This window comes from Myotis nattereri (assembly GCF_964212035.1).
Source record: "Myotis nattereri genome assembly, chromosome: 9".
In the NCBI taxonomy this organism is placed as follows: Eukaryota; Metazoa; Chordata; class Mammalia; order Chiroptera; family Vespertilionidae; genus Myotis; species Myotis nattereri.
The window spans coordinates 47,796,854-47,811,377 of record NC_138084.1 but is presented as its reverse complement, the minus strand read 5'-3'; the positions used below and the strand labels follow the sequence as shown (position 1 = coordinate 47,811,377).

The window sequence follows — 14,524 nt, the reverse complement described above, 5'->3', positions numbered from 1 at the left end:
ACAGTCCCTCTCACTGCTAGGCACACTGGGCTGCAGCCAACAGCCTGAAGGGACATGGGTAAGGGGACACTCAATCATCCCAGGAGGCCACTTCTGGTGCTGGCTTCTGTCCCAGGCTCCAAATGCCTCCATTAAAGTGTTGCCTCAGGACAGCTAGACAGAAATAAATGACCCTGCACATTCCTGCCTTCTGCCTTATCTAAGGCTGTCTGTTCTCTGCTTGGGCCCCTCTGCCTGTTCTGCTGGCTCCCAGGTTCTCTCCCCTCCCATCAAGGGGCCGCCCGCGGGCGCCCCCCTGGTCCAGGACCACAGCGCGGCACATCCTGGGTACCTTCCTCATTGGTGTTGAGATTTCGGCCACTGAGCTGCCTCAGCAAATCCCTTGTCCTCTATGGAAAAGTGTGGCTAAAGTGGAGGATACAGGGAGGGAGCTGATGAGAGATGAGGCTGGAATGACAGGTGTGGATCAAACTCTGAAGGACTTGGTAGACCTCGAGTGGGCCTTATCCTGAAGGTAACAGTTTGTACGAAAAAAGTGATCGCTCAGATGGATCTCCACTTCCTTTTTTTCTGTCCCGGCCCTCTCCCCCACTCCACCAGACTTACTTAAAAGATTGGGTTAGCATTAGTATTATGCTTAAAAGATTGAGTTGGCATTGGGTTAGCATTAGCATAAAAGATTGGGTTACCTAAAAAGCAGAGAGTGATGCATCTTCCACTAAAAATAGCCGTAACAGTGATAGCCTCACACTTAACTGAGCTTGGCAGTTTCCAGAAAGCAGTCTCCTGGGCCAAGAAAGAGCACAGCCTTTGGGATACCACAGCGCCTGGTCCAGGTTCTGTACTCCCTGATCCTGTCTCTTCTATGATTCTCATGGGTAACTAATGAAGAAGAATGCGTTGTACACTGTGAACTTCAGAAATATTTCCTTCCCATAAGTTGCCTGGTTTGCTATCACTGTAGCTCTGAGTCCCTTAATAAGCTCCTCCCCATTTTAAAACAGAAGCTCGAGGAGACTAAGTGACAAAAATGATCTTAGTCTTAGGCCTGTTGAAACTGAGGCAGTGGCCCTGATGCTCTCTGAATCAGCTTCAGGCTAGTCTTCCCTTTTCTTTTTAAAGAAATAGTGTGAGTTTGCAGCCTAATAGATCTATAGTCCTGTCCTGTAGAATCTAAGAAGTCCAGCAGTTACCCTTCATCCCCGCTCCTTCCCTTTCAGTTCACACTGGCAGTGCTCCTTCTGGGACAGCTGTTTAGGTCCATGATTTTAACCTATATTAATCCCCTGATCAAATGGTCAATCAGCCACCTCCTTAGCATTCTCTTCCATATATGCTTTCTCATTTATTTTTTCAATATGGACAGGCTGAAAAGTTTTCAAGTCTTAAAATTATGGTTTCTTTTTGCTTATCAATTCTGTCTTTCACTCATTTCTCTCTCCTTGTATTTTACTATAAGCCGTCAGAAGGGACCAAGCCACTCCAACACTTGGCTTAGAAGTCTCCTCAGCTAAATATCCCATTTCATTGCTCAGGACTTCTGCTTCCACAAAACACTAGAACATAAACACAGGTCAGCCAAGGCATTTGCCACTTCATAAAAAGGATCTCCTTCTCTCCATTGTCTGATAACATGATCCTCATTTCTGCCTGAGACCTCATTAGAATTGTCCTTCATGCCTATATTTCTACCAACATTTTGTACATAAATTTTTATCTATTTCCCAAAAAGATGGGAGTTTTTTCTACTGCTCTCTTCTTTATCTGAGCTCTCACCAGAATCTCCTTAACAGTCCCTTTATGGAAATATAAGTTTTCCTAGCAGGCATCTCAGAACTCTTCCACACTTTCCCCATTACCCAGTCCCAAGCTGCTTTCACACTTTTAGGTATTTGTCAGCGTATCACTCCTCCTCTCAGTACCAATTTCCATCTTAGCATGGGTGGCTATGACATAGTGCCTCAGAGTGGTGGTTTAAGCAACAGACACTTCTCTCTCACAGTTCTGGAGGCTGGGAGGTCAAAGATCAAGGTGCTGGTAGATTCTGTGTCTGGTGGAGCCCTCTTCCTAGTTTGTAGACAGTCGCCTTCTTCCTGTATCCTCACGTGGTTGGGGCGGGGGGGGGGACAGAGCCAATTCTCTGGCCTCTTCTTAGAAGGGCAGGAATCTCATGTCCTCATCTAAACCTCATTACCTCCCAAAGACCCCACTACCAAATGGCATCACATTCGCACTTGAGACTTCAACATATGAATATGGGGGGTGATGGGAAAGGAGGGGAACACAAGCAGCTGTCCCCTGACCACGCGTGTTTGTGCCCTAGATCACCCGGGCGGCCTGCAGAACCACTCGCGGCTCCGGACGCCACCGCCTCCACTCTCGCACGCCCACACCCCCAACCAGCACCACGCGGCCTCCATCAACTCCCTGAACCGGGGCAACTTCACTCCAAGGAGCAACCCCAGCCCGGCCCCTACAGACCACTCGCTCTCCGGAGAGCCCCCAGCCAGCGGCACACAGGAGCCGGCCCACGCCCAGGACAACTGGCTGCTCAACAGCAACATCCCCCTGGAGACCAGGTATGGGGGGAAGGGGGCTGGCGCTGGGGTGCTGAGGCGCAGGGATGGCGGGTGGCCAGAGGGCAGCCTGGCTGAGACCCCATGGACTCAGAAAGCTGGGGTCAGGTATGCAGCCTAGGGATGTGGCTCTCTGGCTGCCAGAGATGGAAGTAGAGCAGAAAGAGCATGGACTTGAGAATCAAACAGCCCCCCGGTCCAGGGCTAGCCTACCACTTGCTAAAGGTATGACCTTGGTCAAGTTGCTATACCCTCTGGGCCTTACTTGTCTACACAATGGGGACGTACTGGCTGGAGCGGGCCATTGTAAGAGATGTGTGAAGGTGTCCAGCACAGGTATGTGGTAGGATCAGGCTGTCAGTCCATGATTGGATCCATACCTCCTCCCTTCCCTACTATGATGTGGGCCCCCTATGCCTGGTATGGGGCCTGCCTGGCCTGTGGTGGGTGCTCAGTGAATGCTCTGTCCCCTCTTCTGCTCCCCTCCCCCAACTCTCCTCTCCTGCTGGCCCCTTTATACTCGGGAGGGTCAGTGACTAGCTCAGGCCACAGAGGCAGTTGATGCACAGCTAAGATTTGAACCCAGTTGCCTGACTCTGTGTGCAGTGCTATCTCCCTAGACCCCAGCCACCATCTTCAGGTCTCTCCTGGCCTGGACCTTCCAACTCTCCAGCCCTGTGCAATGCTTCCTTCAGCTCAGAGACTCAGTAGCTAGCCTCCTTCCCTCTGATTAGCCACTCTTTTTCCAAAGTTGAAATTTTCTTATGATTATGAAAGCAACAAAAACTCCCTGGAGAAAACACAGAGAGATATCAAGACCAAAATGAGATTTACCCATACTCCTACCCCTCTGAGACAAGCAGTGTGGACTTTGGGGGACCTGACCCATCTCTAAACTGGAGATGAAGTGTCCCAGGCTGGCACCCCTTAACCCTCTACCCTATTTCTCAAAGTAGTGGGGAACATAGATCCTATCATCTCATATTCCTGCCCCATATCAGTGGAGAGGACAAAATCATTCTGCATTTAACAAAGGGAAATTAATCTATATTAGAAAGTGTACCCTCTGACTCTGCCTGGAACATGATTGTGATATTTGCATGCTGAGCCTGTGGGGTTCAGTGAGAGAAAATCAACGTCCTTTTACACCACTTTACTCCTATGCAATCATTTCCCCAAAAGCAAATTTCCCAGAGAGACAGCCCCACCTGGCCCACCTCCAGTCTCTTAATTACCATTGTTTTTATTGACAGCCTTTAAAATCATGTGTGACGTATCCCTCTGTGCCTCCTTTGCCATCATCAGTGACTGGGGGTGATTATTATATGTCATCCCATCCAAATAGCTTAATCAGATCTCTATTATTTCCAACGTGCTTATTGAATGACTGTGCGTGGCTGAAAGAAGCCAGCAAATAATCAATGGTTCTGATTTTCTGCACGGAACATGGCAGCCACTCCCTTGGCTTAGATGCTCATTTTTATCACTTAGGATCCAATTAGGTGGTTCTCCAGGTTTTTCAAGGGAATAGAACGTAGAAGACAAGCAGCAGGGATGTTTTCCTGATGCACAAAGTTGGTTTGAGATGCGAAGGTGGACCCAGCTTACCTCTCTTGCCTCGCCAGCCAGTCCTCACCTGCCTTTCTGACCTTCCATTCTCCCACATTCACTGCTCAAACCACATGGAACCTTGATTTTTTTTTCCTTATATTTTGTTATTCAAGTAATAAATGTGGTGGAGAATAGTTAGGAAATGAAAATAAGCAAGACAAGAAGATCACTCAGATCTATCACCAAATGATAACCATTGTTAACATGCTGTCATATACTAATGTACACCATTTTATATATCTCTGTACTTAAGCATATCATAATTATATGCTAGTATATATAATATTCACTATATGATGTGTATGTACTAGTAAGTGTACATACATGTGTATTTATCAACCTTCCCCAATATCTCATCCCCTTCATGCCTCAGTGCCTTTGCACATGCTCTTGCACAACCCTTTCCCCAGAGTTGCCCTCCTCTTCACCGCTTGGTCTAGCCAAGTCCTACTTATTCTTGAAACCCAGATGAAATGTTTGAGATACACTTCCTCTGTGACCCTCCGTGCCTCTAAAGATGGCCTAAAATGGGGAGAGGTACCTAATATAATGGATAACACAGTCGGAATTCTGGACCTCCATACTGACGTTCACTGGTTGATGGCACAAAACCAACAGGGTACAATTTAAGAAGGCACAGTGTCGAGTCTGGCAGATAGAATCACAACTAATTTTGGCCATCATGGTGAGGTAGGAAGAATATGGGCTTTAGAGTCAGAGGGAAGGAGGCCATCTGGGATTCCTATCTTGGCTTAACCACTTACTAGCTGGGCAAGTTCTATGCATCCCCAAACCTGATTTCTCCATCTGTAAATTGGGATAAGAATGCATGCCTCCCAGGTTAGAAGGAAATAAATGTGAGAAGCATATAACTCAGTGTCTAGCATTAAAGACATACTCTAAAAGCTATTTCCCTCTTTTCCTCCATATGTGTCTGCTTCCCATGTCAACACTGAAGAAAAAGTCACTTGAAAAATATTTATTGAGCCCCTACTCACCTGAGGAGTTGAGAGGAAATAGTAGGTTGTACCTCTTCTCAACTTTAGAGAAGTAAGTTTGGTCCTAATGTAGCAAGTTGTCCAAAGCTCAGGTTTTAGGGTCAGACACAACCTATGCTCAAACTCCTACCCCAGTGCTCACTAACTATGAACTTAGACTTTAAATTGTTCCCTTAAAAAAAGGGAGGAAATATGAGTAACTTCCTGTTCCGATTATCTGTTGCTGCATAAAAAATGACTTCAAAATTTAGTGGCTTAAAAAACCGCCAGTTTATTAGTATTATACTTCACAGTGAGAGACAGGATTTCAGGAAGGGTGCAGCTGGGCTAGTTGTCTGCTGCATGTGGCATCAACTGAGGTCAGTCAGTGGCATTTAGCTGTTAGTGGGCTAGTTGAAGGATCCCAAAAGGCACTCACATGCCTGACACGACACCTTGGGGGAGACAGCTAGAAAGCTGCACTCAGTGGGACCCCTCTCCCTTTATTATGGTCTCAGGGCCTCTCCACACAGTCTTCCCAGCCTGGAGTTGTACTTTATACTCAGTGGCTCAGGGCTCCATGGCGCTGAGACAGAAACCATTGATCCTTCTAAGGCATGGCCATATTCTGTTGATCAAAGCAGTCACAGGCCAGCCAGCTTCAAGGGGAGTGACAGCAGGCCTCACTTCTCAAAAGGGAGATGTGCCCAAGAATTTTTAGACACTTTTAATCCAATCTACCATCATGCCTCACAAGGCTGTAGTAGCAGATATATAAGGTGATGTCTGAAAATGTCTTAGCACACAGTATGTGCTCAACTATTTATTATGCAGTGCTTTTTTTATTCAATAAATATTCACCAAATGCTCACTGTGTGCAAACAGGTGAGACATGTCATAGAACAGACGCGTGCGGTAGGGTACGTGCTGTGATAGAGGTAAGCACAGAGGACGTGTGTTTTCATTGCCGTGGGATCCCCAGCTCACAACACAGGGCTTGCCTCTGGATGGTGCTTGATAACGATAAATTCACAGGTGAACTAAGAGAATGATGGAACAGAATGAATAAATACACTCACCTGAGACTTGAGTGGAACAAAGGGAAGGCTTCCCCGTGGACCTGATGTTGTGTGACCAAGAGTTGGAGAGCAAGCAGGAGCCCCCAGGGGTACCTGGGGAGGTGGGGAAGGCCTGAGAGGCACAGCCTGAACAGAGGCTGAGGCACCCACTGAGCAGGGCCTGTCTGAGAGAGTTGTCCTAAGCAGCCTTGCTGAGCACCCCCAGAACAGGGAGCCTTCCGATGCCGAGAAACAGTCACGGGCTTTTCCCCAATTGTCAAATGAAGTCTATGTTGAGCGACTAAAATAAAAAGCTAAGAAAATACCACCACAGCTGGTAGGATGACCAGAAGGGATTTAGATTTCAAGCTGGCAGGAAAAGAAAGGCTAGCAGAGGGACAAAGGAGAGCGCGAGGACTTGGTTGACCCATTCCTTTCTCCGCTCCTTCTGTGACTATGGCCCTCCCCAAGGGTAACTGAGTCCCCGAGGGAGAAAACCAGGCCGACCAGTTCTCCATATAGCTGGGTCAGATGTTTCTTCAAGGCCTGCAGGAGCATCTGTAGTCCATTCTGGTGGAAGCCATGTGTTCAGGGTCCCTGAAACCCTGACCCACTTCCTTCACACTCTGCAGCAGCAGACACTTAATTGATTTCCCAGGGACTATCTGATTAATAACCCGTCAGGCTCTTGTCGGATGAAGGGGAAGCCAGAGCAGAGGGCTGCCAGACTTCAGCTCTAGTTCATCTGATCTTGGGCCTGATTTGGGAGCCTGGGTCCCAAATTGTAGGGTCATACTCAGTTTGGGGAACAGCCCTTCACACCCTCAGGGATGGGAGGCCATCCTCCTGGTCTCCATTGCAGCCCTGGTATGGTTCCTAGAATGGCACAAAGGAACTTCTGGTGGACCAGGCCAACCCCTGATCATTGCAAGGAGTTGGGATGGATAGTCATCCCTGCCAGGTGGTGATTCAGTCACAGACATGCATAAGACACAGAGGCCATATAGGAAGCCCAGAGGCCAGTGAGGGAGGCAGACCTGTAGTGAATGAATGAAGATGGCACTCGGGGTAATGCTCTGACTCAGGGAGTGCTGGGGGCTAACAGGACAGTGTGGCTCCCTCTGCATGGCCATCATGTAACAATCATAACAGACCCTCATAGGGCCCTTCTGGGTGCTTCCAAACAAGGAAGCTCATTAGAGACCCAGTGCCCAGGATTTACACTGGGGCTGGTCCCATAGGCACTTCTGTCTGGCAAGTACCCAAATTCCAGACTCCCAGAAGGAGAGCATGTGTTCAGCACAGCATAAACCGTATTTTTTGCACAAATAGTGCAGGCACAGTGAGTCAGCCACTCTTATCTGTTAATGGCAGGAACCTTCCTGGAACCTAAGTTTCTAGACTCCAGCCAAGGGCCAACCTTATAAGCAAGCCTTTGAAAAGAGAGCAGCCAGGACCGCTATCTTGACTCTTTTCTGCACAGGTAGGCAGTCTTATTGTCGTCCCCACGTTAGAGATGGAGATGGACAGAAAATGTAATGGGGAGCCTTAAGCTGGGAGTCAGGACATCTGGGTTTTAGTTTCAGCTCTGCCACTGATTGGCTTTGTGTATGGCAACAGGACACGTGTCTCTCTGGGCCTCGGTTTCATCATTAAGCAAATGAGGCCTCCTAATCTGACCCAGAACTAAGTTTGAAGTGTACAGGGTACGGTTATTTTAAGGCAGCAGTAGCATTCTGAATAGGCAGCGGTTTATCAAGTGAGTGTGGGAGCTCTTTCGGGAAACCTGACACTCCAGCACTGCCTCTTCGCTTGTCCTGACAGACTTGTACTTTTAACATAGTTGTTCTCTCTCTTTTAAAATAACGGTTTCTTTTTAAAATATAAAAGTAAAATAAAAATCACTCATTCCAGACACTACAAAATCCCCACTTTTGTAGGGATTAACATTTTGATTAACATTTTGATCTTCTTTTCTCTGAATATATTTGTTTGTTTGTGGTGGGTTTTATGGGATAGCTTTGACTCACTGAGAACATCATCCTAGAAGAGTGATGCAGGCCGGACTCGAGATGTTTGCTGGGAGATGCCATGAAGCCTGCCTCAGCCGCAGGGAGGCAGCCAGAGCCCGGCCCTGGGCCCTCTGGGCAGGGGCAGTGAGGGCCTGCTGACACTTGGCATATGGACTATAGAAAGACTGGAAATTCCCTCTTGAAATGAGGGTTTGGAGGAAGTAATAATACATCACCTGTGCCACTCTGGATTAAATACCAACTGCGTGCCTGCAATATGCCAGGAGCGCTGCCCTTTTCCCACCCCACCATTCAGTTTTCAGCGAATATTTACTGAGTGCCTACTGCCATGTTACAGGCATCCATCCTTCCAGGCTCTGGGCACACGGGCAGAGAACGAGGCAGATAAGATTTCTATCCTCATGGAACTTAAATTGCATTAGGGAAAAACCACAATAAGCATGTGCGTTGTGTGTGTCTGATCCTGTGAGGAAAACTAAAGCAGTGCAGGCAGCCAGAGGGTCCTGGGGAAGAGGAGGGTGGGGATGGACAGGAAATTTAGCGGGAGCCTTAAGCTGGGAGTCCTCTAGGTTATGGTTAGGGTTGGATGGGAGGGAATGATCCAGGCCGATATCTGGTGAAAGGCAATTCGGGCAAATGACAGCAAGGGTTAGCTTGCTGCAGTGACAGCGAGGAGGCTGGGGTATGTGTAGCACAGAAAATGAAGTCAGAGAAGTAGCAGGAGGTCAGATTGTGCAAGATCTTGCGGGCCCTGGTAAGAACCATGGTTTTATTCTCGTGGAGCCATTGGAGGGTTGAGCAGAGAAGTGGCATGACCCAAGTTACACTTTAGCTTCTGCAAGGAGAGTGATCATCCCAGTTTAGTCATGCTCCTTGAGATCTGAGACCAGCTCTCCTGCCCGAGGGCCAGTGAATGATGGAGCTGACACCTGTCTGACCCCAGGGCCTGTGTGCCTCTCAACGTGCCCTGAGGCCACCTCCCTGGGCAGAAATGAGGCTGCTCTGAGGGACTTCCACACCCTCAGTTTCTCCCAGTCAGCCCTGGGTTCCTGAACACCACAGAACAGCCTGCCAGACAGCCTGAGGGCTTCCTGGAAGTGGAGGTCCACCATCATGGCAGGACTAGCAGGCCCCGCTGCAAAACAGCGCTGCCTTGTGCTCTCACTGTCCCGGGAAAGGTTGATGCAGTGGTGCTTTGAGAGTACTTACAGCCCCTCCTCATCGTGGTCTGTGAGGCCTGCCGGGGGCGGAGCCACAGGCTGGGCAGTGACAGAGGGTTAAGAGCAGAGAGGCCCGAGTTCTGGGGTCCGACACAGCGAGGTTCCGCTCTGGCCCTGCTGCTCGCTTACTCTGTGATGGGACCTAGCTCTGCCAGCCTATAAAACAAAGACGGTGGCACTGACGGTGGGGGTGTGGTGAGGAATATTATTCACGTTAGATCATAGTTGCAGAACTCCCGAGCAGTGAATAGAACCCAGTGAAGGTAGGGTAGATAGCAGCTTATATTTAGCATTAGCATTACTACAGTATTTGTTTAGCCCTTAAATATTCTGCCAGAGTTACTCAGTTGGTCCTATAGCAACTTTGTAAGTTTAAAATTATTATTATCCCCATCTTACAGATGAAGGAAGTACACACTATGAAGAGGTTGAAGTTTTTACAGTGCCCAGCCGGGTGGCTCACTTGGTTGGGCATCATCCTGTACACACACACACACACAAAAGGTAGCGGGTTCGATTCCCAGTCAGAGCACATACCTAGGTTGTGGGTTCGATCCCCACTTGGGATACACATGACAGACAACTGATCCATGTTTCTCTCAAACATTGATGTTCTCTCTCTCCTTCTTGCTCTTCCTTCCTCTCTCTCTAAAATCAATAAAAAATATCCTCGGGTGAGGCTTAAAAATACAGTGGAGCCTTGACTTACGAGTTCAATTCGTTCTGTGATGGAGCTTGTAACTCAAATTACTCGTATGTCAAATCAATTGTGAATGAGTGAGACACATGATGCTGGGCTGATGTTGTGGTGTTCACTGTGACGTTCGCTGCGCCAACTAGCGGTGGGGTATCTGAAGCTGGCTCGTAACCCAAATTTTAGCTCGCAACTCAAAGCAAAAAATTGGCCGAGAGACGGCTCATATCTTGAAAAACTCATTAGTCAGGACACTTGTAAGTCAAGACCCCATTGTATATATATATATAAAATTTTTACAGAAAGTCACACAGCAAGAAAGTGGCAGAAAAGGGACTTGATTTGGGGTTTTCTGGTTCTTAAGACCCAGTCAAAGTCAGAAACAAGGCACCTGGCAGGGCTGGACCCGAAAGTCAGCTTTCTGTAGTCAGTCCTTCCCTGGTGTGCACACAACAGGCTGATGCCAGTACCAGCTGATGCCAGCACTGGCTTGTTGGAAATGAGTCACTCTGGGGTTTTCAGGTGAGGTGGCAGCCGTCCTGAAAATGTCAGAAACAGGTTCCAGGGCAAGTGTGAACGATGCCACTTAGCAGACGTGACTGGGACCAAAATGGCTAGTGTGTCTGCCTGCCTTCGGGTTTGAAATAGGTAAAGCAACAAATGCTGTGCTGCCCTCCGTGCACTTGTGGGTACACAGGAGCCTCCCTCTCTCTTCATTGGGGTGGCGTCTTCACCAATCAGTCATCACCCAGGTGTCTGCACTGCTAGAGGACATGACACTCCAAATATGTCAGCATCAGCTTGGGGGCTTGTGAGCAATGCGCGGCCTCAGGCCCTGCGCCTACCTGCTGACGCCAACCCTCCGGGTGGCCCTCAGTAGAGCACAGCTCTCCAGGCGCTTCTGGTGTTCACCCGAGTTTGAGAACCACTGCTTTAGAGGAAAATGGCCCCCAATGCGTGCCTTTCTTTTTTCTCCGGATCAGCAAAATGAGTGTCTGTAGCTATTGTTTATGCAGAGGTAGGCAGTCTCAGGTAGAGGGGAAAGCACAGGTTTGGAAGCAGATAAACCTGAGCCCAAATTCCTGCCTTGAACCTTGCCAGCTGGTAAGCTTGGTCAGCTTGGCCATTCCTGTTACCTCCCCCCCTTCAGCCTCCTCATCTGTAGAATGGAAATAATACGGCCTTCCTTGCATAGCCTGTTTTGAAGATTTGAGATAAATGGCTATAACATGCCTAGCTCAGTGCCTGAGACATAACCAGTCGTCATCTGGGAGAGCCATGACTTGATGCACACAACGGCCAGCCATTCTGGTTTGTACGGAGAATGCTGCCTCTGGATGCTCTGTGCCAGGCAGACCCCTGCACATGTGGCTTGCACACAGACCCATCGCCTGGAAACTGCCCCGCTGGCCTCGCGCACAGATGCACCAGCCAGCCACTTTGTGTGTTTCTCTACTATTCCCCTTCATCGATGCATGACTCATGGCTTCATTCATGTCTCCATGTGTGCGTAGAAACCTAGGCAAGCAGCCATTCCTAGGGACATTGCAGGACAACCTCATTGAGATGGACATTCTCAGCGCCTCCCGCCATGATGGGGCTTACGGTGACGGGTAGGTGACATCCCCATGCTCTTCCTCTCCGTGTGTGCTCTCCCCGCGGCTCCCGCCCTTGCATGCAGACCCTGAGACCTTTCCCTGGGATCTCCCGGGGGAGGTGATGATGCCATGTTGCATGCCCGTTCCCAAGTCCACGTTCAAATTGTAAGAGTTTATCCTTGGCTACCCTGTCCCCCAGCATATTAACAGCAGTCTTGTTAATATGTGGCTCCCGGCATCTCATTGGCTGCCTCTGCCATTTTGAAAGCCATCTCATGCAGCAAATTTTATGCAGCGCAGGCCCTTTGCTATATGTTTGGGCCCTGAGGCATCTTGCACCATAATAGAGTGTGAGATTACCCCTAAGATTTACCCTTGACCCAAAGACTTGGGGGCATGCAGTGCAACAAAGCACCCATTTTCCTAGGCTGTGTACAAGTCCTCCCATGGCCATGGTTAACGCCAAGCTCAGGAGGATTTCCTGCTGCCTCTTCTGGCCACAACCATGTGCTTGGACCACGCCATGCTGCCCTTGAGACTGTAGCTAAGTCGCAGGATGCAGCTGCCCGTCTGTCCTCCGCTAAGCTTTTACCAGGGGCTTGGAAGGCAGCAGTGTGGCTTCTGAGCAGAGTCCTTCAAAGGCATTTGCTGCCATTGGCTATGGAACAGCCACCAGAGCACTCTTGATCATGGCAGTGGTGGTTTCTTGGTTCTCAAACTTCCATAGCCCCCTTTCAAAAGACTGGTATTCCATTCCTTCAGGAAGATGCACTGGTAAAGTAGGTATTGGAAGGTGAAGGAAAATTTGGGGTTTCATTGTCTCCAGGGAATAGAATAGGATTTTAGATACTTTCCAAGTTACAGCAGTAATTTTGGAGAGCAGCTAGTTTATTCCCCATGAAACAGCACCTCCAGCCCCATCCTTCCCAGGCAAAGGATCTCAGCACCCAGCCTTCTGTCGAGTAGGTAGCACCTTCTGCCTTGGCGTGGGTGGCTTTCCCTTTGGGCAGGGCTGTCCCATCCGTGTTCCGTGGAAACGTGTCCTCGTGAGCCCTGTTTTGTGGTCTGGTACGTGATTCTCCTTTTTCCTGCCCCCCACCCCCATCTTCTCTGTGACGACTCTCTCTCTCTCTAGGCTCCTGTGCATGCTTCTTCTACTCCTGCTTCTGTCCTCCAGGTTGACCTGGGTCCGTGGCGAGCCAGCCAACCCTGATGCCCTCTGGCTTCTCTCCATCCACAGGCACTTCCTCTTCAAGCCGGGAGGCACCTCCCCACTCTTCTGCACCACATCACCAGGGTACCCTCTGACTTCCAGCACAGTGTACTCACCTCCGCCCCGGCCGCTGCCCCGCAGCACCTTCGCCCGGCCAGCCTTCAACCTCAAGAAGCCCTCCAAGTACTGTAACTGGAAGTGCGCAGCCCTGAGCGCCATCATCATCTCAGCCGCACTAGTCATCCTGCTGGCGTACTTTGTTGGTAAGCACCACCCTCGCCCCAGCTTCCCTTCACTCCCCATTGGCCCAGAGGGCAGTGGCCAGGACACCTGTGGGCACTGAAGGTACCCGCCACAGGGAGAGCCAGGCAGCTCTGGAGCTCTGGGCTGGCCTGCACCCCAAACTATTAATGTCCGCACCCCAGGGCTCCCTCTTCTCCTCCTATCTGACCATATGCCAGGAGGTGAGCTTGGCATTTTCTGTTTCATGTCTTGGAGGCCCAGCATTAGGCACAGGCACTCCCTACGACTGGCATTTGAGGTGGTGATCTGTGACAGGAGCGTCATAAATTAGAGTCACTACAAATGCAACAAGTTGGAGAGGCCAGATGCAGGCAAGCTTCTCCCATGGGTGCCATGCAGCTACAACAAGAAGCAGGAAGAAGGTGGGGTGCCCTGGGATTGCAGGGAAACTGCCACAGTTTGGACTGTGCTGACCTCAAGCCAGGAAAGCGTGTCTGAAGGTGAAGTTCTGGCAATGTGATCTGAGGTGCTGTAGGCACCAAGATCCAGAATTACACCATGGGTAGGAACCCAGAGAAGAGACATCCCAGGTACAGGATTAACAGGGAACAGTTAGAGCCACTGAGGGAAGCTCAGAGACCCTGAGCAGCACTGACTGGCCTTCCTACTGGACCCAGGGCACCTCCGTGATGTAAGACACTCCTGGCCATCGCCTTGCTCCCACAGCATGCCTTCCACTGCCTGCTCCTTTGATATATTCCCCATGCAGTCTGGTTTCCTGCTCTGGACCCTTCTCTTTGGTCTGCTCCCAGGGAAGATGTTAATCAGAAGAGAACCCTAGGTACTGTGTAGAGACTGCTGCCTCTACGTAAATCACCTGTTGGTAAAGGCATCAGGCAGGGTTGGCTTCTCCCTCCATCCTTTCCAACCTTCACATCTATAATTCCAAGATTTAAGGTAGGGCAAGCCAGCTTGAGAAGGCCTTGAGCCCACGCTAAGGAATTCTGAAATGATTTTGCCAGCAAAGGGGATAAGTAGAAAGGAACTAACTGGCCAGAGGAAGACAGAGTGCTGCCCATTGTGGAAAAAGGACCCTGCGAAGGTGTTTTGGATGAACACAGGGCTGTCACTAGGAATGATCCACAGAGCACGGGCCCCCACTCGTTCAGGGTATGGTGAAGGAACTCAAGCGTGGATGGTGGTTTGGATGATCTGAGCTGTAAAGTCACTTCCCTTTCAAGATACTCGAATTTCATAGCAGATAACCAGGAAGATGAGAGTCCTATAAACCAGGCAGTCTC

General features: G+C 49.6%; 1 protein-coding gene across 1 annotated transcript in view; it reads left to right on the top strand.

The window, feature by feature from the left end:
• The window catches only part of LOC308525505 (teneurin-4-like), a gene marked incomplete at both ends in the record, with an annotated part of 200,062 nt that overhangs the window by 56,327 nt on the left and 129,211 nt on the right, over nt 1–14,524 (top strand). Inside the window, 2 exons of the mRNA XM_081100313.1 lie at nt 2,324–2,579; nt 13,008–13,243. Coding sequence (XP_080956439.1) covers nt 2,324–2,579; nt 13,008–13,243 — 492 coding nt within the window. The remainder of the gene's footprint in view (nt 1–2,323; nt 2,580–13,007; nt 13,244–14,524) is intronic.